This window comes from Hyaena hyaena, unplaced genomic scaffold, assembly GCF_003009895.1.
Source record: "Hyaena hyaena isolate Hyena2069 unplaced genomic scaffold, ASM300989v1 scaffold_1, whole genome shotgun sequence".
NCBI classification, from domain to species: Eukaryota; Metazoa; Chordata; class Mammalia; order Carnivora; family Hyaenidae; genus Hyaena; species Hyaena hyaena.
In genome coordinates, this window is record NW_024080633.1 from 5,033,084 (window position 1) to 5,055,788 (window position 22,705).

The 22,705-nt window shown below is 43.3% G+C and overlaps 1 protein-coding gene across 1 annotated transcript in view; it reads left to right on the forward strand.

The window, feature by feature from the left end:
* Window positions 1-20,615, forward strand: part of PLCG2 (phospholipase C gamma 2) — a 153,098-nt gene extending 132,483 nt beyond the window's left edge. Inside the window, exons 32-33 of the mRNA XM_039226446.1 lie at window positions 19,194-19,378; window positions 20,277-20,615. Coding sequence (XP_039082377.1) covers window positions 19,194-19,378; window positions 20,277-20,319 — 228 coding nt within the window. The 3' untranslated portion in view covers window positions 20,320-20,615. The remainder of the gene's footprint in view (window positions 1-19,193; window positions 19,379-20,276) is intronic.
* The last annotated feature ends 2,090 nt before the right edge of the window (window positions 20,616-22,705 follow it).

Here is a 22,705-nt window from a genome sequence, read left to right on the forward strand (position 1 = left end):
GGCCACGCTGGTCTAGACCATGCTCTGCAGAGCTGTTGTAAACAACTTGGAAACATTATAAATAGTTTGGTAATACCAACAGCAGAGAAACTTGGTGTATTTAAAAGAAAATGTCATCTAGCTTTAACTTCCTCCGTGCGGGAGCTATTGGGGACACTGTGGTGGCACATGGTGGGAGGGAAGGCATTGTGTGGGGCGCCAAGGGGGACGTTAACTTGCAGAGATCTGCTCTCTGAAGGACTTTTGGCAGAAAAGTTGTCAGAGTATGTGCAAATCTCATTTCAGCTGCTGGGTTTGGAGCTTTTATTTAATTCCACATCTGTCACCTGGTTCTGAGGTGATCACAGCTGCCATTTGGTGATGACGAGTCACACTGTGATGAGGAATCTCTGGGGAACTGAGCTGGGTTGTTTGGTAGACTTGGGCTTTCTCGTTGTTCAAGGTCAAGCCTTGTTCTATTTATCACCGTATCCTCTGTGCTGCCAGGGAGAGACTCTGGTACATAGCTTCACAGAAGACTTCCCCGAGCCAGTGATTGATCCGGTGTGGGCTGAAGGGAGTTTAAAGCTCCAGAAAACAGTCAATGAGCACTTGAAGCTTCTTCTGAAAAAGGCATTTACACGTCACAATTGCTTGATCAATCTTTAGTCCTTTGCCCTGATAGCTATATATATGGTTTACAAAAAGTGTTTTCAACACCACTTTATTACACTTGAAAAGTAGTAAAACAAAGGAAGGGAGAGGGTTGGGGAAAAAATCCCCTTAAGCAACCTGTCCATAACCACCGGTAGCATTTTGGCAGATTTGATAACAGCCAGTGTTGGATTCTTACAATACACATGAACAGAGTCCCTTTATCTACTTCACAGATGACTCGGGGCATTTTTCAATGTTGTTGGGACTTTCAAAGCCATTAGTGCCTGTTTGATCAGGTGTGGCTTCTTCATTTGCTTAGCCATTCTCCCACTGATGGACAATGAGGTTGTTTGCAGTTTTTTACTTTATAAATAATGAAGGTCTTCATATAACCTTTTTTGATTACAAATTACTTCCTGGGGGCTAGACATTTAGTAATGGAATATTAGATCAGAAAGAACACCCACACATATTTAGATGCATGTTAAATTGTTCCCTCAAAGTAGTTTCTTTTCGGTTGATGTATCCTAGCCATCGTACCATTCACTGAAAAGGGCTTCCACTCAAATGATTTGAACTCATGAGATTCTGAGTAGGACAGGAGAAAGTATGAAAGCTTGAGTATTCCTCCTAGTCGCCATCGGTGGGCAAGGTGGCAGGACCTGGGGTCTCTGAGTACTGATCTGGGGGTGAGTGGTGCCAGGCAGGAGCTCAGGTGTAGGACTGGAAAGTTCAGGAGGCCGTGGTTCCCAGCGGGGTCTCGGCCGGAAGAGATGTGTGAATCCTTTGCAGAAGAGCTCAGCACACACTCAAGAGCCCCAGGGCAGGGAGCTGCACCCTGGAGCTTGCCAGTCCTGGTGTCTGAGGATGTGGAAGATTTCCTTATACTTGGGAAGGCTCTGCTTGGGCCTCGACGGCTAACTTGTGCCAGTCTGACCCCAAAGAGCAGAGACTTCTGTGATGGCCACAAAGCCCCAACAGCCGGATGCGACTTGAACAGATAAAACCATGAGCATGAAGTGGAAAAGAGAAAACCTGGCGCCCAGCAATAAGAGGAAGATGGACCCAGGTGGACACGTGGTACAAGTGGCTGGCAGTTGAAGTAGAGCCACTGGAAGTATCCAAAGAGAAGCCCAATGTATGAGTCCTAAGAGCTTTCAAGGACATCTCAGTAGATAGAGCACTGAAAAAGACCTTCTGGAATTTGAAACAAAAACTTCATTTTCTGAATTTAAATATTCAGCATATAAACAGAGATCTGCATCAGTGACCGAAAATACAATATGGAAGAAAAGTCTCACAATCCAGGGGCGCCTGGGTGGCTCAGTCGGTTGAGCATCCAGTGCAGGTTATGATCCGGGATCATTTATGATCCCAGGATCATGGGATTGAGCCCTGCATCAGGCTCCATGCTGGGCTCCTGCTTAAAATTCTCTTTCAAAAAAAAAAAAAATTAAAAAAAAAATGTCTCCCAATCCAGAGCAATACCACCATGACAGGCTCAGAGAACAGATGCAAAAGACGTACAGGCCAGCATATCCCCAAGAAGGAGCTATTAATGAAAGTTAATAGAGGCGACTTTCTCTTATTTGCTGCTTGAGAGGGTTTACTTGATTCCCAGCAGGATGAATGGAAAACATACCACCCCGTTGACATGATACTGTAATTAAGCCAACTGCTGACCCTACAGTGGCCTCCACGTGATCAAGTGAAATGAAGAGTCTGTCCATGCACCAGACTTCGCTGCTGTCTTATTTTAAGAAGCTGCCACAGCCACCACCACCTAGCAAGACCCTCTACCAGCAAAAAAGGTTATAAGTCACTGAAATCTCAGATAGGTTAAAAATATTCTTGCTAAAAAATACCCATTAAGATATAAGCACATTATCACACTCTTACTAGACTATAGTGTAAACATAATTTTAAATGCACTGGAAAGCCAAAAAAAAAAAAAAGTCATTTGACTCACTTTATTGTGATATTTGCTTTATTATGGTGGCCTGGAGCTAAACCCATGATATCTGAGGTTTGCCTGTAAAACTTTCGAATTCCAAGGAGAAATAGAAAGCTAGACTTCCCAACATACTAAGTTTTCTACTAAGAAAATCAAACAAAGCTCACATCAGACTTGTCTTCTTCAGCACTAGGAGGACTGAAAAACTCAGCAAACGGCCGCCAACATGTCATGGCAAGAGAAATGTATTTGTGGATATGCAAGATCTTAGATACGTATCCTACTCAAGGGAGACCTCAGGAGAGCACCTGAATTGATGTTCTAGCTAGACAGATGAAGAAAAGGAGAAAAGGAATTAGTGTAAGTCTGATTAAGATTTTATGATGTTAAGTACCAGGATCCCTGAAACAAATACACTCTGAAAAATTTTGTTCCAGTCTGGAATTGAAAATAATCATCATCAAAACCCTGGAGCTGAGAGTTAAAATAAAGCTATCCTAAAAAGTTTTGACTTTGATGCCTGAGGGTACAGTAGGCAAATAAAGCAGCCTGAAAGAGGAGACTTAATTCTGATATCTTAATGTAAAAAGAAAATTTAAGTTTAATTAGGACCATTAGGGGGCGACTGGGTTGGCTCAGTTGGTTAAGTGTCTGACTTCGACTCAGGTCACGATCTCACGGTTCCTGAGTTCAAGCCCCACGTCAGGCTCTGTACTGACAGCTCAGAGCCTGCTTCATATTCTGTGTCTCCCTCTCTCTCCCCTCTGCCCCCCTGCTTACACTCTCTTCCCAAAATAAACATTAAAAAAATTGTAATTAGGACCAATAAAGAAAAATGTCTAGTATTCAAAATGGGATAGAACATATTTGATTTAGCGAATGGGCTGAATTCTATTAGAAAAGAAAAAAAAATCTAACAGCAGTGTTTACAAGAAATAAGCCTAAAACCAACAGGGTATTGCATGAGGACAAAAAGGTTACAAAAAATTACACCCCCCCCCCCCCAGGAATGGAAGAGTTACTGGAAGAAATTGAGAAGAAAAAAGTCAATCTCACAGTATAAAATCAAAAGGTCAAAGATGTGCTTGCTGGGGCAGCACATGTACACAAGTCTCAACGAGCATTAAGAGGAACGGTGTAGAATGAGTGGTTTACAACAGGATGCAAGAGTCCTGGGGATTTAATTAGGAAATGAACATAGTACCTAAATGTATAAAACAAAAGCTCCTACACTGATTACCTGATTAAAAAAACCATCAAGAACAGATGATCAAGTTAACACTAACCAGCTTGATTTAAGAGATCCACAACTCGGGGCGCCTGGGTGGCTTAGTCGATTAAGCGTCCAACTTTGGCTCAGGTCATGATCTCACGGTTCGTGGGTTCGAGCCCTACGTCGGGCTCTGTGCTGACTGACAGCTCAGAGCCTGGAACCTGTTTCAGAGTCTGTGACTCCCTCTCTCTCTGACCCTCCCCTACTCACACTGTCTCTCTCTCTCCTAGAAATAAATAAAACATTAAAAAAAAACCAAAAAGATCCACAACTCTGTGTCCTACTACAGCAGATAACATTAACTGTTTATCCCTCTGTTTCTCAGAAACTTTATACACTTGATTTCATACTGGGTCGCAAAGAAAGACTGATTTCATAAGTTGGTAAGAACAGCAGTAAACTATTTATGCCCTAACTATATTTAGAAGAGGAACATGCTTGCCTTCAAACCACATGGAAGACTGAAAAGGCATGCACTGTTCATCTCAAGAAAGTTTCAAATACCAGTAAAATAGGAACAAAATAAAGGTAAAAGTCAACTGAGCAAAATATAAAAGAAGAGAAAACAAATGCTGTCTCACTGAAAGAATCAATTAAACTACTTGCCTGCTTAATAAAGGAACCAAGTAAGAACAAAAACAATACCTGAGAAAATACTGAAAAGGAGAACGAACCGGAAACTGAGAAGATATATTTGTAAACTAGGGCAAGTGGGTGATGGCCGTGAAGAATGTAAATGGCCTAAAATTGTTTCCAGAAGCCGTACAAAACTCAGAGTCCTGGAGCACTGAAACAGCCCTCAGGTAAAACAACATCCAGTTGGTTTTACAGCCAAGTTCTACATGAATTTCAAGAACATAATTCTTTTTACATTTTTTTTTTTTACGTGTTTGTTTATTTTTGAGAGCGAGAGAGCTGGGGAGGGACAGAGAGAGAATCCCCAACAGGCTCTGCACTATCAGCCCCGGAGCCTGGAGTGGGGGTCGAGCTCATGAATCGTGACATGATGGCCTGCGCCGAAATCAAGATTTGGAAGCTTAACTGACTGAGCCACCCAGTGCCCCAAGAACATAATTCTAATGTTAATCCATTGAGGTCAACAAATAGAAATGCTGCAATTAACGTCTTGAAGAAACTGGAGATAGATGGTACACCTGTCCCTCTTCTTCCCCTCAGCAAGTCATAGGTAATTCTTTAAAAAGTTAACAAGTCATTTCCAAATATTTACTCGAGGAACAATATGTTACAATAGTTTATCCCAATAATGCAAGGATGGTTTGGGCAACACATTTAGTGAGAAAAGCAGAAGTCACTCAATGCCACAAGCATCAACCAGTCAAATAATTTTGTCTCTTTACCACAATTTATACTCACAAATATGGCTGTACATCTAAACAAAGACTTCAGTTTTAAGGAGACTGGGTTTTGTCTTGTATTTATTACCTAACCACTTTATTCTACAAAGAATAGTTGGAAATATGTGGTGGGAAGTGGGGACAGGTAGGTAGTCTCATTCTTGATATTGATAAAAACTAACAATGAAATTTAAATAAAGGTATACAGCTTATAACTACCACCAGAACACGTAGAAATAGACACCAGCCCTTCCAAAATTGTCTCATGGGAACCAGTTATCAATGTAAAATCACTTTTAAAAATATAAAGAGAGAGGTAAATACAGAAATGTGTGTTTGCACTGGAAGAGATAGTTCTTCCTTACAGGAGAATCCCAAATAATAAATGTAAAAAGGAATAAAAGAAATAGAAAATCACCAATGAGACGCCACAGAAATAATTCTGCAGAAAAAGATCTAACAGTGGATGCTGAAATTGGTAAACGTTTGAGGAAAAACAGGATATCTGTATAGTCTCAAAGTAACTTCCTTAAATAAATTTCTTCCTTCAAGAAATTCTTCACTGGAAAGAGAATCAGGTGATCAGTGTTACCATCAGTACTAAGAGGTGTTGATATCACGGGTCTCCTGAGAAGTCTACATCACTTCCGTGCCGGTCGTCCCAAAGCTGCCTCATGCTGAACGGATCATGGGAACCTGCCAGGCCCACACAGTGGGACACAGTACACAGTTACTGACAAGTACTCTTGAAAAGTGTCAAGGTCATAAAAGATGAGAGAACGGAAGAAGTGTCACGGATTGGAAGGCTCTAAGGAGACACAGCCACTACAAGCAATGTGAGATCCTGGCAACATCTTGGAACCGAACAGGGACACTGGTGGGGAAACCAGGGAAAACCGAGTAGAATGTGCAGTCAACTTCTTAGTTTTGCTAACTGCACTGTGGTGGTACAGGGTGTTAACCCCGGGGGGCGGGGGTGATGGAGGGTCTAGGAGAACTCTCTGTACTGATACTGCAACTTCCTGGAAGTTTCAGATTTCATCATAAAAAAAACCTAAAGCATCAATGGGGGAATAAAACCTGAAAAAAACTAAAGGCACAGACCCCCATGAAGATCTTGTCACCGGCCAGGAGCAGTTTATAATCGAAGATGTTCTCCAGGATGTCAAGGACCCTAAAAAAATTTTTTTGTTTATTTCTGAGAGAGACAGTGTGAGCAGGGGAGGGTCGGAGAGAGAGGGAGACACAGAATCTGAAGCAGCTCCAGGTTCCCAGCTGGCAGCACAGAGCCCGACGCGGGGCTCAAACCCACGAACCGTGAGATCATGACCTGAGCCGGTCGGAAGCTCAACCAACTGAGCCACCCAGGCTCCCCAACGACCCTAAATTTTAAAAACACATTGATCCATCTAAGTCAAGGGCTTACAGGTGACACAAGGAATCGAGGTGGGAATAAGAAAATCCTAACATAAACAAATCGATAGAGCTCAAAATGGACCAACCTCCACGGGGTAACATGAGAGAATTGGGGAAAACAGCCCAATCTTTCTCCCTAAAGATAATCCCTGAAAACTGAAAATTAAGAACTTGCTTTTTAAGTCCTTTTTTTTTTTTTTTTTTTTTAAAGAAGAACTTCAATAATCAAAAGAAACTCTTAATTTTGAGGAGCAGGAATCATGAGGGCCTGGGGGATGGTGAACAAGGAGATTGCTGCTTTTGTGTGTGTGTGTGTGTGTGATAATAATCCTTATAGTAGTTCTTGACTTTCAGCACTCTGCATATATAATAAAAGCAAAAATTAAAACGTAAAGCTTAAGTAGGAGCAGCCGATACATTGATGGGGAGCTTCTTGAAGGGACTTCTTGAAGGACACTTGCTGTGAAGGGGTCCAGAGAGATGGGTCAGTAGCCGGAGGCGGTGTGGGGGAGAGCATTTGAAGATGTATTTGCTGCTGATGGGGTGATTTACCAAGATGATGCAGGAGAGAGGGGACCCTGGGGCCGGCAGGGACGAAGGCATGACTATGGCCCAGGGCGGGCAGATTTCCCTTGTAGTTTCTCCTCTACTCCATGTGAAACCAGAAGCAAGGCCCTCAGCTGCAGTCGGGGAGGCCTGAAAACAGTCATCTTAAGAGAGGACAGAGGATTTCTGAGCAAAACACAGTAGGATTTCATCGTTCAACGTGCTTCTATGATCTAGGCATTAATATTTTATTTAGGATTTTTGTGCAGAGTCTGTAGTTTCCGGTCAGGTTTTGTTATGCTGGCTTCACACGAAATATACGCAGGCCTTCCTCCTCGGAACCGTGGCACATCTAGAGTGGACCTGGAATAACTGGTGACGGATCCTAACAGATGTTAGGGACACCGTTTGCAAAACTTCCTGTGCCAGCGTTAAGAGCTCTCCCATTTTCCTCTAGGATAAAACGAGTCCCCTCAGTTTTTTCCCTTACAAGATAATTTTCCATAATAGGAAATATGTCGATAATAAATATTGAAGAAACCAGTCTTATAACAAATCAACACAAATACATACTCATTCTTCTTACTTCATTCATTCCTTGGGTTTTACCATTACTGATTCCGTCTGCTTTCCTTAGACCTGTTTCTGTGTTTGGAAACTGAATTCCTTTATTTCCTATCACTTTTGGGTGCTGATGCAATGGGGGCTGAAGGCCACGCACGAAGAGATGATCCAGGGCTAGGCACGCTTCCTCTCTGGAGACGGGCTCCAGGAACCAGGACAGCTGTCCACTGCCTGACGGATTGGGAGAAAGGCAGGCGCGGCCAGGAAGCCAGGACATGTACTGCTCCCCGAAGCCAGAGCTCTCAGCAGTCATCCTGCACTTTGCTGGCCCTGCCCCGGGGGGGGGGGTCCCCCATTTAGAACAGTCAGAAAACCAGATACCACCATACAGATTCAGGGAGGAAAGAATCCCCATTTGAGATGAGCTTGCACATTAAAATTTTAAAGCACTTGTGGGGTGCCTGGGTGGCTCAGGCAGTTAAGCATCTTTTTTTTTTTTTTTGAAAAAATACATAGTTTTATATAGTTTTAAGTTTATTAGAGAAAGAGAACCCCAAGCAGGCTCTGCGCTGACTGCAGAGCCTGATGCACAGCTTGAATCCACGAACTCTGAGATCATGACCTGAGCCAAAACCAAGGTGTCCGACTCTTAGCTCAGATCTTGATCATAGGGGCGTGAGTTCAAGCCCCACACTGGACATGAAGCCTACATAAAAAATTTTTTCTTAAAAATTTGAGGAAAATCTGGCTGACAAATGTGAAAGACGATTCACCCAGTGAATCTGAAAATAACTGAAATTCTTATATAAAAGGAGAATCCAGTGAGTACATGCATTTAAAAAAAGAACTGTCCTTTTCACTATTAATTAAGAACATGTGGGAATGAGAGGGCCAATTAGAAATCTTGGAAATACAGTTGGACAAATCTTAAAATTCTTTATTAAAGCTTAGTTAAGCAGAGAAATTCCAGAATGGATACCATTACAGAAAAAATCTGCAGATGTGAAGATTGTTGGGGAATTTGCTTTCAAACTGCAAGACTAGATGAAAATATGAAAGGGTAAAAAAAAAAAATACAGAGTGAAAAGCTCCAGCATAAAATATTTGAAATGTTGATAGCTGGGGGCACCTGGGTGGCTCAGGTCATGATGTTGTGGCTTGTGGGTTTAAACCCCACGTCAGGTTCTGTGCTGACAGCTGAGGGCCTGGGCCCTGCTTCAAATGCTTTGTCTCCCCTCCCCCACTCATGCTCTCTCAAAAATAAACACTAAAAATTTTTTTTAAATGATGATAGCTGAAAATCTTCCACCATTGAAGAGGCACGTGTCCTCCAGCAATGAACCACAGCAGTATAGATATAGATGCACTTACAGACACAAGCAGAATAAAGAGAAAATTATAAAAATGAAAAGATGGATTTCCTAGAGAGGATTCTGTAAAGGACTGACACGCCACACTAGCATTCCTCTCTATAGCAATAGCAACATAAAGACTAAGAGATCTCTTCAAAAAACGTAAAACACACGGCTGCAAGTCTAGACGTTCTGTATCCTGATAATTACCATTCAAGAGTGAAGGCAAAATGAAGGTCTTTTTCAGACCAACCAAGACAGATGACTTCGTACTAATAAATCTTTGCTGAAAGAACTACCAAAGCCCTTACTTAGGCCAGAGGAATACAATGCAAGAGGCGATAGTAACCAACGAAATCCGTACAGAAATAACTATATAGACCTAGAACACTAAATTTCTGTGTGAAAACTCAGACTCAAAAAAAAAAAAAAAAAAAACCACAGGAAATAATGACCTAAAGTTCTGAGAGAGAAGGAGACACAGAGCAGACAGCACTCTATTTCCTTATTCAGTGTCTCCACAGCTGTTTATAGTTATTCATTAAATGGTATAGTTGTTTTATGTACTTTTCTGAGTATCTGTCATGTAATTCAGTCCCCAGTATGCCACACACACACACACAAACATACAAACATTGTATAAACATTGCTATGAATGCTTTGGGATTCAAAAATTGAGATGAGGGTCTGTAGGCATAGAAGTATTAGTAGGAAACATGGATTTTGAACTTCACCCGAATAAAAGTCATTACATATATGAAAGCAGGAGAAGTTGTTTTATTCTGGGTAGAAAAAAGGTGAAGAGAGCTCACTTGTAGTACAGGGTTAAGACTGAAAATGCAATTTCTGTTTTGCTCCACTTGTAATAGGAGGGAAAGCTGGTCTCCTTGGGGAAAGGCATAAATTTAAGTCATTACTGACTCTTCCCAGGGCCTCACATGATCCTGAAGAGTCACGACTGTCCATCTTCCCTCCACTCCCTGTGCAAAGAAAGCCCTGTTTTTCTTCTCCGTACTTTCGCAAGTGGCCCGAATAAGCTTCGTCATGGCTCTCCCTGCTCTCCGGAATCAGTTCTATCTGTTAGCCTGGGGGACGTCCGTGGTGTTTTGTTAGGTTGTTAAGGTGGGGAAACAGTCTGCAGAGCAGGGTACGGTCTGAGTCCATTTTTTTTGTAAAAATGACCAGAGAAACCCATTCGTGCGTACTCATGCATGTTTCCGTAGCACCAGAGTGTCTCCCTTGAACTACTCCATCAGTAGGAGCAGCCAACGGCCTCAGCTCCTGAGTAGCCAGCCTTTTACAGTAGTCAGAAGGTGATGTAGGAGGAGGCTCCTGAGCTCACTTCCTCTCACCCACACACTGAGACAACTAAATATGATGAAACACACCCGGAAAAGGACCTGAAACCTGGCAGAGTGGATTGTCCGCAGCCAAATACTTAAGAAAATGTCACAGCAAGAAGGGTGAGCGGGGCAGAGACAAGGCTGGGAACCAAACCCCGAGGGCAGCGGCCCAGAAGCAGCAGGCAGGTCACAGGCGCAGAGGTGATCCCTGAGGAGCAAGGGAATCAAGCCCCATGTCAGGAACTCCCAGCCCCTGGGACCTGCACTGGGAAGGCGAGCCCCACCCCTCACTTCCACATCTGGCCTTGAACATCAGTGCGGTCCACTCCAAGAGAGCCAGAGAGCTGTAGGAAACGGACTCCACTCTTGCACAGCCACGTGCTGTATCACTGTGTCTGAGGTCCAGCACACCGGCAGCAGCTGGAAAGCACCTGGGTGGTACATGAAAGGGTTCTTAGCTTTAGGGCTTGTGCTGGAGAACCAGGGACCTGGAGTTTTCTCTAAGGATCAAAGTACCGGTGCCATTTTTTCCTTGCCCTCCTTCAGCCTAGCTGGCAGGATGCTGGTGGGAGCCACTCTGACATCCTCCATCTACTTGGCTCACACCATTCACTGCCCTGCAGACACAGCCCACCCCACCCCCTTGCCACATGCAGGGCGCAGCTTTGGCCCAGACTGGAGCCCCTCTGAGGTGGCTCCTGGGGAGGGGTGGCAGGCCCAGTCACAACAGGAAGGCCGATGCAGCCCACACAGGAGATACCTCTGGAGCCCCTTGTTCTGGAGACCAGGGGCCATTGCACTACCGCACCCCACAGTGCAGCTGCAGAAAGCTACTGCTGTCAAGACCAGGAGATGTAGTTGACTTACCTAAATACAGAAACAGACACAGAGAGTCAGACAAAATGAGACGGAGGAATATGTTCCAAATGAAAGAACAAGATGAAACCTTAGAAAAAGAACTCCGTGAAATGGAGATTAGCAGTCTATCTGGTAAAGAGTTTCAAGTAATGGTCATAAAGATGCTCACCAGGTTTGAGTGAACTCTGGGAGAATTTTAACAAAGATGGAAAATTAAAAAAAAAATCCAAATCAAAGAATGAAATAAATGAAAAGTCTGCTAGAGTGACTCAAAAGCGACGGAAGGATGTACGAGAGATCTATGATCTGGAAGACAGCGTCCAGTACTGAAAGCCTCCAAGCTAAATAGCAAAAAGAATAAAAAACAAGGATAGTACCTTTGGGAAACGTCATGTATACTCACATTCACATTAAACGGGTCCCAAAGAGAAAGGGGCTAAAAACTTCCCTAAGGTGAGGAAGGAAACACATCCAGGTCCAGGATGCACAGAGAGCCCCAGATAAGATGAACCCAATGAAGTCCACATCTAGACATACAGTAATTAAAATGTCAAAGGTTAATGACAAAAAGAATCTTAAGATCAGCAAGAGAAAAGCAAAAAGTTACAAACAAGGAAAACCCCATAAGACTATCTGCTGATTTCAGCAACTTTGCAGGCCAGAGGGAGTGGTAGGATATATTCAAAGTGTTAAAAGGAAAAATCCTACAACTAAGAACACTCTAGCTGGCAAGTTATTCAGAATTGAAGGAGAGACAGAATTTCCTAGACAAAAGTTAAAGGAGTTCATCAATGCTAAATCAGCTTTATAAGAAATGGTAACGGGACTTTTTTTTTTTTTAACGTTTATTCATTTTTGAGAAAGTGTGAGCAGGGGAGGGGCAGACAGTGGAGACAGAGGGTAAGAAGCAGGCTTTGCGCTGACAGCAGTGAGCCCAGTGTAGGGCTCAATCTCACAAACCATGAAATCATGATCTGAGCAGAAGTGGGGCACTCAACTGACTGAGCCATCCAGGTGCTCCTAAAGGGACCTCTTTAAGTGGAAAAGAAAAGCCAAGCCCCAACTAGAAGAAAATTATGAAAGGAAAATCTTCACTGGTAAAAGCAAACCTGTAGTAAAGATAATAGATCAATCGCTTATAAAGCTAGTACAAAGGTTAAAAGACAAAGTAGAAAAATCAGTTATATATAAAAAGTTAGTTAAGGGACACACAAAATAAAAAGATGTAAAACGTGGGGCGCCTGGGTGGCTCAGTCAGTTAAGAATCCAATTCTGGATTTTGGCATAGGTCATGATCTCACATTTGTAAGATTGAGCCCTGTGTTGGGATCTGTGCTGACAGCATGAAGCCTGTTTAAGATTCGCCCTCTCTCTTTCCCTCTCTCTCCCTTCCTCTCTCTCTCTCTCTCTCATCCCCTTTTCTCTCTCTCCATCTACTCCTCTCTCTCCATCTCTCTCTCCATCTACTCCTCTCCTCTACTCACATACATTATCAAAATAAAGAAACATTAAAAAATGTAAAATATGTCATGTACATAAGATGTGGAGTGAGGGAGTAAAAATGTAGTGCTTTTAGATTGTTCAAACTTTGAACTTAAGAGATCACCAACTTAATATAGACTGCTATACAGACAGGATGCTATGTGTGAACCTCATGGTAATCAGAAATGAAAACCCTATAATAGATACACGAAAAAGAAAGGAATCCAAGCATAATACTAAAGAAAGTCATCAAATAACAAAGAGAGCAAGAGAAGGAGAAAGGAACAGAGAAGAATTCTAAAAACGGTCCGAAAACAACAAGATGGCCATAAGTACTTACTTATCAATGATTACTTTAAATGTAAATGGACTAAAAGTTCTAATCAAAAGACATAGGAGGGTTGCATGTGTGGCTCAGTCCATTAAGCTTCTGACTCTTGATTTTTAGCTCAGGTCATAGTCTCACAGTTCATGAAATTGAGCCCCATGTTAAGGCTCTGTGCTGACGGCATGGAGCTTGCTTGGGATTCTCTTTCTCTCTCCCAAAATAAATAAGCGTTAAAAAAAAAAAAAGACATAGGATGACTGAATTGATTTTAGAAAAAGAGCCATCTTATATGCTGCCTACAGAAGACTCACTTTAGACCTAAAGACACAGACAAAGTGAGGGGATGGAAAAAGGTATTCCATGCAAATGGAAGTGGAAAAAAAAATAACTGCAGTAGCAATACTTCTATCAAAACAAAAATAGACTAACAAGACAAAGAAGGGCATTACATAATGATAAGGGTATCAATCCCTTATCAATAAGACATAATAGTTGTAAACATCTGTGCACCGAACAATGGACAACCTAAATACATAAAGCAGATATTAACAGACATAAAAGGAGAAATAGACAATAAAACAGCAGTAGGGAACCTTAAAACACCACCTAAATCTAAATGGATAGATTATCCAGACATAAAAAGAGAAAGGGAACAGTGGCTTTGAGTGACACATTAGACCAGACAGACTTAACAGATATATACAGGACATTCCATACACAACCAGCAGAATACACGTTCATTTCAGGGGCACTAGAACAATCTCCAGGATAGGTCACATTCTGGGCCATAAAACGAGTCTCAATAAATTTAAGAAAACTGAAATCATATCCAGCACATGTTCTTTTTCTTTTCTTTTTGGTTTATTTTTGGGAGAGAGAGACAGAGCATGAGCGGGGGAGGGGCAGAGAGAGAAAGGGAGACACAGAATCCCCAACGCAGGGCTAAAACCCATGAGCCATGAGATCATGACCTGAGCTGACGTCGGATGCTCAACCAATGAGCCACCCAGGTGCCCCTCCAACATCTTTTCTGACCACAATAGTATGAAACTAGAAATCAGTTATAAGGAAAAAAAAAAACTGGAAAAAAACACATGTAGAAACCAAATGACCAATAAGCTCAACAAAGAAATCAAAGAGAAAATCAGAAAACACCTGGAGACAAATGAAAATGGAAACGCAAAAGTTCCAAATCTTTGGGATGCAGAGGTGGTTCTAAGTGGGAAGTTTATGGGACTGCAAGCCTCCACCTCAAGAAACAAAAGAACTCAGTCTAAACTTATACCTAAAGGAACTAGAAGAAGAACAAAAAACAAAGCCCAAAGTTATTAGAAAAAAAGAAATAATAAAGATCTGATTAGAAATAAATAAAGACTACAAAAATTGAGCAATGAAACTAAGGCCTGTTCCTTTGAAAAGATAAAATTGATAAACCTTTAGCCAGATACCTCAAGAAAAAAAGAAGACTCAAAATCAGAGAGAGGAAAAGTTATAAGGGACACTACAGAGATATAAAGGATTATAAAAGGCTACTACCAAAAATTAGACACCAACAAACTGAACAACCTAGAAGAAATGTATAAATTCCTAGAAACATACAATCCTCTAAGACTGAATGAGAAAAAAAATAGAAAATGGACTAATGACTAATAATGAAGTTGAATCAACAATAAAAAAACTCACAACAAACAGAAGCTCAGGACCAGATGACTTTACAGGTGAATTCTACCAAACATTTAAAGAAGAGGAGTAACCTACCCTTCTCAAAACTATTCAAAGCAATAGAAGAGGAAGTAATGCTTCAAAATTCATTCTATTAACCCAGCATTATCCTGATACCAAAAACAGACACCACAAAAAAAAAAAAAAAGGAAAATTACCCACCAATATCCCTGAGGAACACAGATGAAATCCTCCACAAAAATTTTAGCAAACTGAATTCAACAATACATGAAAAGCACCATTCACCACCATCAAGTGGGATTTACTTCGGGGATGCAAGGTAGTTCACAAATTATCCACAAATCAATCAAAGTAATATATCACATTAATAAAATGAAGGATAAAAAATCATATTATCTTGAATAGAAAAAGTATTTAACAAAATTCAATACCCATAATTATAAAAACTCTCAACAAAGTGGGTCTAGAGGGAACCTACCATACCTCAACAACAGCATCTTTACAAACCCACAGCTAACATCATATTCAACAGTGAAAAGCTAAAAGTGTTTCCTCTAACATCAGGAGGAAGACAAGGGCATCAACTCTTAGGTAACACAGTACTGGAAGTCCTAGCCACAGCAATGAGACTAGAAAATAAAAGGCATCCACATTAGGGCCGCCTGGGTGGCTCAGTTGATTGAGCATCCCAGTCTGGATTTCAGCTTGGGTCAGAAACCTGGGGTGGTGGGATTGAGCCCCACATCAGCTCCACACTGAGCATGGAGCCTGCTTGGGATTCTGCCTCTCTCTCCCTCTGCCCCTCCTCTATACTTGTTTTGCTCTCTCTCTTAAAAAAAAAAAAAAAAAAAAAAAGGCACCCAGATTGCTAAGGAAGAAGTTCAACTTTGCAGATGGCATGATACTATATATATAGAAAATCGTAGAAACTCGACCAAAAGAAAACCCATTAGAATAAGTGTGTTAAGTTGCAGGATACAAAATTAATATATAGAAATCTGTCATGTTTCCATATACTAATAACTAACAAAAAGAGAAATTAAGAAAACATCCTATTTGCAATTGCATCACAAAGAATGAAATACCTAGAAATAAATGTAACCAAGGCGGTCAAAGAACCGATACACTGAAAACTACCAGACGATGATGAAAGAAATTGAAGATGACACAATTAGATGGAAAGTTATACCGCATTGGTGGATTGGAAGAATATTGTTAAAATGGCCATACTGCCCAAAGCAATCTACATACTCAGTGCAGTCCCTATCAAAATGCCAACAGCGTTTTTCACAAAACTAGAAATTTGTATGGAGCCACAAAAGACCCTGAATACCCAACGCAGTCTTGAGAAAGAATGAAGCTGGAGGCATCACAGCCCCAGATTTCAAGATCTACCACAAAGCTACAGTAATCAAAACAGTGTGGTATTGGCACAGAAGCAGACACATAGGTCAACAGAACAGAATGGAGAATCCAGAAATAAAACCACACTTACATGGTCAATTAACCCATGGCAAAGTAGGCAATGATATACAATGGGGAAGAGAACGTCTCTTCAATAAATGGTGTTAAAACTGGACAGCTACAGGGAAGAGAATGAAACTGGACCACTTCCTTACAGCATACGCAAAAATAAACTGAAATGAATTAAAGACCTAAATATAAGACCTGAAACCTGTAAAACTCCTAAAATCCAAGCAGTAACCTCTTTGGTCATGGGCCTTCACACTATTTTTTTTTCTGGATCGGTCTATACTCAGGCAAGGAAACAAAAGCAAAAATAAACAAGTGGGACTACAGCAAACAAAAGAAAGAAAGAAAGAAAAAAAGAAAGAAAGAAAAGAAAGAAAGAAAGAAGGAAAGAAAGGGAAAGGAAAGGAACGGAAAGAAAGGAAAGGAAAGGAAAGGAAAGGAAAGGAGAAAAGGAAGGAAGGAAGGAAGGAAGAAAAAGAAAGAAAAGAAAGAAAAAGCAACCACTGAATTCATCAACTGAACACCAAAAAACAATCTGATTTAAAAAATGGGCAGAAGACCTGAATAGACATTATTCCAAAGACGACATACAGATGGCCAACAGACACATGAGAAGACAGCCAACGTCACTAATCAGGCAAATCAAAGCCATAATGAGATACCACCTCATACCTGTTAGAATGACTAGTATCAAAAAGCAAAAGGAGCCCATGTTGGCAAGAGTTTGGAGAAGAAGAAAACCTCATACGTTGTTGGTAGGAATGCAAATTGGTGCAGCCACTGTGGAAACAATATGGAGATTCCTCAACAAATGTAAAAAAAAAAAGGAATACCATACAATCCACTAATTCTACTTCTGGGCATTTATCCAAAGAAAATGAAAACACTAATTCAAAAAGATCTATACACTCCTGTGTTTACTGTCGCCTTATTTACAAGAGCCAAGAAATGGAAGCAGCCTAAGCATCATCTATGGATAGATGGATGGATAAAGAAAATGTGGCATATACACAGTGGAATACTACTCAGCCATAAAAAAGAATGGCATCGTGCCATTTGCGGCAACATGGGTAGACCTAGAGGGTGTGTTACGTGGAATAAGTTAGAACAACAAATACTATGTGAGTTTGCTTTGATATAGAGTCTAAAAACAAAACAGATGAAAAAAATAGAAGCAGACTCAAGTATGCAGAACCGGAGCTGCCAGAAGGTGGGGGGGGGGGGGGGGGGGGGGGTGGGCAGAACAGCTGAAGGAGATTAAGAGTACACATTTCCAGTTAAAAGTCACTGGGATGAAAAGAACAGCATAGGGGATGTAGTCAATATTGAAGTAACTTTGTATGGTGACAGATGGCGACTACACTTACTGTGGTAAGCATTACCCAGTGCATGTAATTGCCAAATCACTACATTGTACAACTGAAACTAATATAATACTCTAAGTCAAGTATATACTTAAAATGTTAAATTAAGGGGCGCCTGGGTGGCTTGGTCGGTTAAGCATCCGACTTTCGCTTAGGTCATGATCTCGCGGTTCATGGGTTCGAGCCCCGCGTCGGGCTCTGTGCTGACTGCCAGCTCAGAGCCTGGAGCCCGTTTCAGAGTCTTTGTCTCCCCCTCTCTCTGACCCTCCCCTGCTCACGCTGTCTCTCTCTCCTAGAAATAAAAATAAAAATATTAAAAAAAAAAATTAAAAAAAAAAAATAAAATGTTAAATTAAGAAAAAAATCAGTGAAATAAAGCATCCACTTTCTCCCATGCTGAAACCCAAACTCATTCCTGTTACAAGTTTTTAATCTTAGCATAATGGAGGGAACATTTTGGGTAAGAAAACTGCAAAGGTTAAGGGAAGACCTTGTTTCAGTCATGGCTGGTTCTAGATGCTCACTCAATGGCTCTATTTCCTCTCTTTTGACTTCATTCCCAACTTTCTGTATGGGATAGCAAAGGCATCACGAACAACTAGAAGCATTCACTGCTCTTTCAGCTGATCCCCAAGAAAAGAAAGTGTGTTTTGTTGTTTTACCCAGAACATCAACCCAGAGTCCCATGGATGCTTCTAACTGGCCTGGCTTGGGTCACATGCTCGCAGGTGATGGGCGGGGGGAATAAGACATCATTACTGGCTAGACCTGAGTCACATGCCATCTCTGGAGGCATAACCTATGTTACACCTTAGTTTTCGGGGGGGGGGGGCAGGGGGGAGGACAAAGATAATAGCTTTGAGATTCAATTCATATACCATATAATTCACCCATTTAAGAGGGACAATTCAGTGATTTTTGGTATATTCACAGAGTTCTGCCACCATCACCACGATCAGTTTTAGAACATTTTTGTCACCCCAAAAAGAAACTCCTGCCTATTAGCTATCTCCACTGACTCCACCCCCACCCCCAGGCAACCACTCATTTTCCGTGTCTATGAATTTACCTGTTCAGGACATTTCATATGAATGAAATCAAGGGATACGGTCTTTTGGGACTGGCTTAATGCTTGCAAGGGGCATCCGTGTTGTAGTGTGTGACCTTGCTTTTTAAGGGGTTCAACCATCTGCTGGCTCCCACTTCCCTTGGGCTGCTCTCCCCTGCTGTGTTCCACGTTAGGCATGCAGCGACTCAGAGCCTTTGCGCTCAGGTAAGGACCAGAAGGTGATGCAGATGGGACACTCGGATGTGCACGCCCTGGGATCAGGGCCAGCAAGATCGCCATCTCAGTGTTTCACAGTGAAGCCACGCTTCATCACGATCAAGCGGTTTTCAAACCTCTTGCTTCCACTAGAATAAATAACTGAGTTTTACCTTTGGCTAAAGTGGGCCCTGCGTTTTCCGGGGATAATCCCAGTCGCAACACCTCTGCACCCCCTGCTCCCTCCTGTCACTATTAAGATGCGGAGCCCCACGCGATCCCTGTGTGGTTGTCCCCTCCAGGAGAGCGAAGAGGAGCTTTACTCCTCCTGTCGCCAGCTGCGAAGGCGTCAGGAAGAGCTGAACAACCAGTTGTTTCTGTACGACACACACCAGAATCTGCGCAATGCCAACCGGGATGCCCTCGTGAAAGAGTTCAACGTCAACGAGAACCAGCTCCAGCTGTACCAGGAGAAGTGCAATCGGAGGTAAGCCTGCCCTTCCCCCACCCACGAATCCCCAAGGCACGCGGGGGCCAGGCTTCAGGAAAGCCCTCTCCCACCCCTACTTTTAGAAATCCCTTTGGGGGCACCTGGGTGGCTTAGTCAGTTAAGCACCCCACTTGAGCTCAGGTCATGATCTCACGGTTCGGTTCGTAAGTTTGAGCGCCAAGTCAGGCTCTGTGCTGACAGCTCGGTGGAACCTGGAGCCTGCTTCGGATTCTGTGTCTCCCTCTCTCTCTACCCCTCTCCCACTTGTGCTGTCTCTCTCAAAATAAATGGGCATTAAGAAAAAGAAAGAAATCCTTTGGTTCCCTGTATAAATTCACTTAGAGTAATTATCTTAAGTCTCTGCACTTTCCTTAAGTCAAATTGTCACCACTAGGAGGAGACTTTGCCCTAAAAGTGAAAATAAACTATGCCCACTACCTTCTAGAGCCTGATGGATGGAGTTCCCACTGTCCTATGGTTCTGAACTGGGGCAGAACCCCAACCCCATCCCCAAGGGGGGCCTCTGGTTGTGCGACAGACCTGACAGGTAGGGAGGCAGCCAGGTGTGCCTGGTGTCCTGTAGTGTGTCTGACTGTCCTGCTCAACAAAGAGCTATCCAGAAGCAAGTGCCAGGAACAGCATCCACGGGGAACCAGCATAGACTCCTTCCCCGTATTACTGTCACTTCACCCGCACTGTGGCCCTGGCGCAATGCCCAGTGAGCAAAGCGGAGATTCAGAGATGTTCCCCGTCTTGCCAGGAACCCCCTCTCCACCTCTCAGCCCTGTTCATCGAGCCACGAATGCCCTGCAGGGCGTGGGTAGAAGGGTTATGCTGTTCCACACAGGCCTGTGTCTGAGCCTAGCGGATGACCGTGAAATCTGCTTTATTTCAGGTTAAGAGAGAAGAGAGTCAGCAACAGCAGGTTTTACTCATAGACGCTGGGGTTTGCGTGGAAGAGTCGCATGTGCATGTGCTCACGTGTGGGAGGACATCCTCTCTTCGGACCCCGGGGACATGCTCAGCTGTGATGCCATTCTCTCGTCAAGCCTGGCATCAAGAGGACACTTTTGAAGACCCAACTGGCATGAGCTGGGGTGATTCCCTGCTAATTTTTTCATCTCGGACAGTTTTTTAACTTATATTTTCTATAGAGGATCGTAAAAACGTGTTTCCTCATTTTTTGGCCTCTCATGTCCCCAACCTCCTTGAATAAAGGCAGTGAAAATCTTGACCCGTTACACCTTCTGTCCCTGACCTGTACCGTGTGCAGGACCCCCTTTCCAGCCTCTGAAGACCCAAGTAATTGGCTTCCACGGAAGATGAGCCTGATACGTAAGGAATGAATTCATTAGGTACGGAAAAGGACTTTAACTAAAAGGCAAAGGAAACAGCTCCACAAGTGAGGCCATCGGATTTCATCCAGCGCCAAGAGGGGCCCCGCCCCCGCTGAACATCCGCGGCTTCTCTGCCCCAGGGCAGCGGGCTCGGCTCTGCACTGACAGCGCTGCTGGCCCGCCAGCGGGACAGACCCGCCGCCGTCCCAGACAGGTGGCTAGGGGACAGAGCAGCCTCTGTTCCTTAGGACAAGCTCCAGTCCGCGGCGGAGACTTGGTGTGGGACTGGAATTACTGAGGCCCCTTGGATTTAGAAAGTCTGACGCAGAGACCAGAGACCCGCTGCAGGCTCAGCTAGCTGCTTACTCACCCCTGCTCTGCCCACAGGCAAGAAGTCATTTCCTGACTTAAAACGGTGATGAGAATTCAGCTCTCTGTTTCTCCTGCTTTGTGGAGCAGCTGGCTAACCCTTAAGCTGCAGGAAACTACAGAAAATCCTACACGCAGTCATCCCCAAAGATGCAGACCCACCCGCGGCAAGGGGATACTCCTCCACATCGTGATATTCAGTTGAATGATGTGTACAGGGTGATGATTTCATATGGCGTTTTAAAGACAAGATAATGTTGGGGTGGAGAAGATGACTCAGTCGAGTCACAACTTGGTCAGAGGGATCTGAGAACAGAGTTTAAAGGGGCCGGGGGCGGGGGGGGGGGGGAAGGTAATTGCAAGGAAAGAAAAATGTGTCAGGACAAACTAGCAATGACCCTGGTGGGTTTACAGGTTGGAGCTGGATCCTAGAAACCCATTCGAGCTCAGCACACATGTATTACTGCTGGGAAGTATGGTAAAACCAGCCAGGCTGTGTCTGATCAAAAGACCCGGTGCCTTCGTCCCACGAAAGCTTTTCAGCACCTCAGTATACCGAGCACTGTCCCCAAGGTCAGGGGTACAATGTAAAAAAAAAATTAAGGCGGAAGGAGAGCCATGGTTACCGCACTCATGGAACACATCCATGAGCTTCTGAAAGACCTGCATTTTACCTTCCCCAAAGCCAGGAGCCCAGACAATAGCAGTCTGAGGAGGTGGGGTGGGTATCCTGCAACATTACTTAGTGATTCTTCCAATTGGAGTAGCTAGTTTATTTGGCGGTCAGCAACCGAGCGGAGAATATTCCTGATGGTGGCAAATGGTCCAAACAACTTTGAATAAAGGGGAGACGCAAAGGCACGGAGCTGAGCGCTACTGGGAAGGAATTTTCAGACTCTGTAACCTTTCCCCATTAGCCATTGGCCAAGTGGCCACTGGAGTCTAATTATCGCCTCCCCAGCTCTACCTTCAGGTCCCTTTTGCCTCCAGGTGGTGGGGGGTAAGGAAAAGACATAATAAACCTTTCCACTTCACTCCAGTTTAAAGCCAGAAAGCTAAGGCCTGGGTCCCCTTCCTGCTTAAAATGGATTTTCTGCTAGTGTGTCAAAGAAATGAAGACCAGGTGGCACAGAAGGAAGAAACTAAGCATCTTTTCAGCTGCCGCTGGGTAAAATCCACACCCAGCCACACCCGGGCAGAGAAAGAACAGCCACATGAAGTGAGGGGTGTGCTATAAACGGTGCTGGGAACTTTCCCTAAAATTGCCTCCTCCTAGGTGCTACAGTGACTTGAATCCACCATTAGAGAGTATTTGCTTTGGCTTCTCCGTTCTCTCCTTAATCGGGTAACACATAAATCTCACGGAGAGAAGGTGATCCTAGGATTCTCAGAGGAAAGACACAGGGAAGGAAAGTGAAGGGCCCAGGGGACATCACTACTCTTCCCCTCATCTGCCCAGATGCCACAAAATCTAAGTATAAATTAGCCGAGATTGGGGCTTTCCAGCCATGGATGAAGCACAGCCAGTGCAGGCTGAGCAGGACAGTGATCGGAGCACCCGGAGAGACCGCAGCAGCAGGACAGACCGAATCACGACTGCACAGCTGTTCTGTTGTTT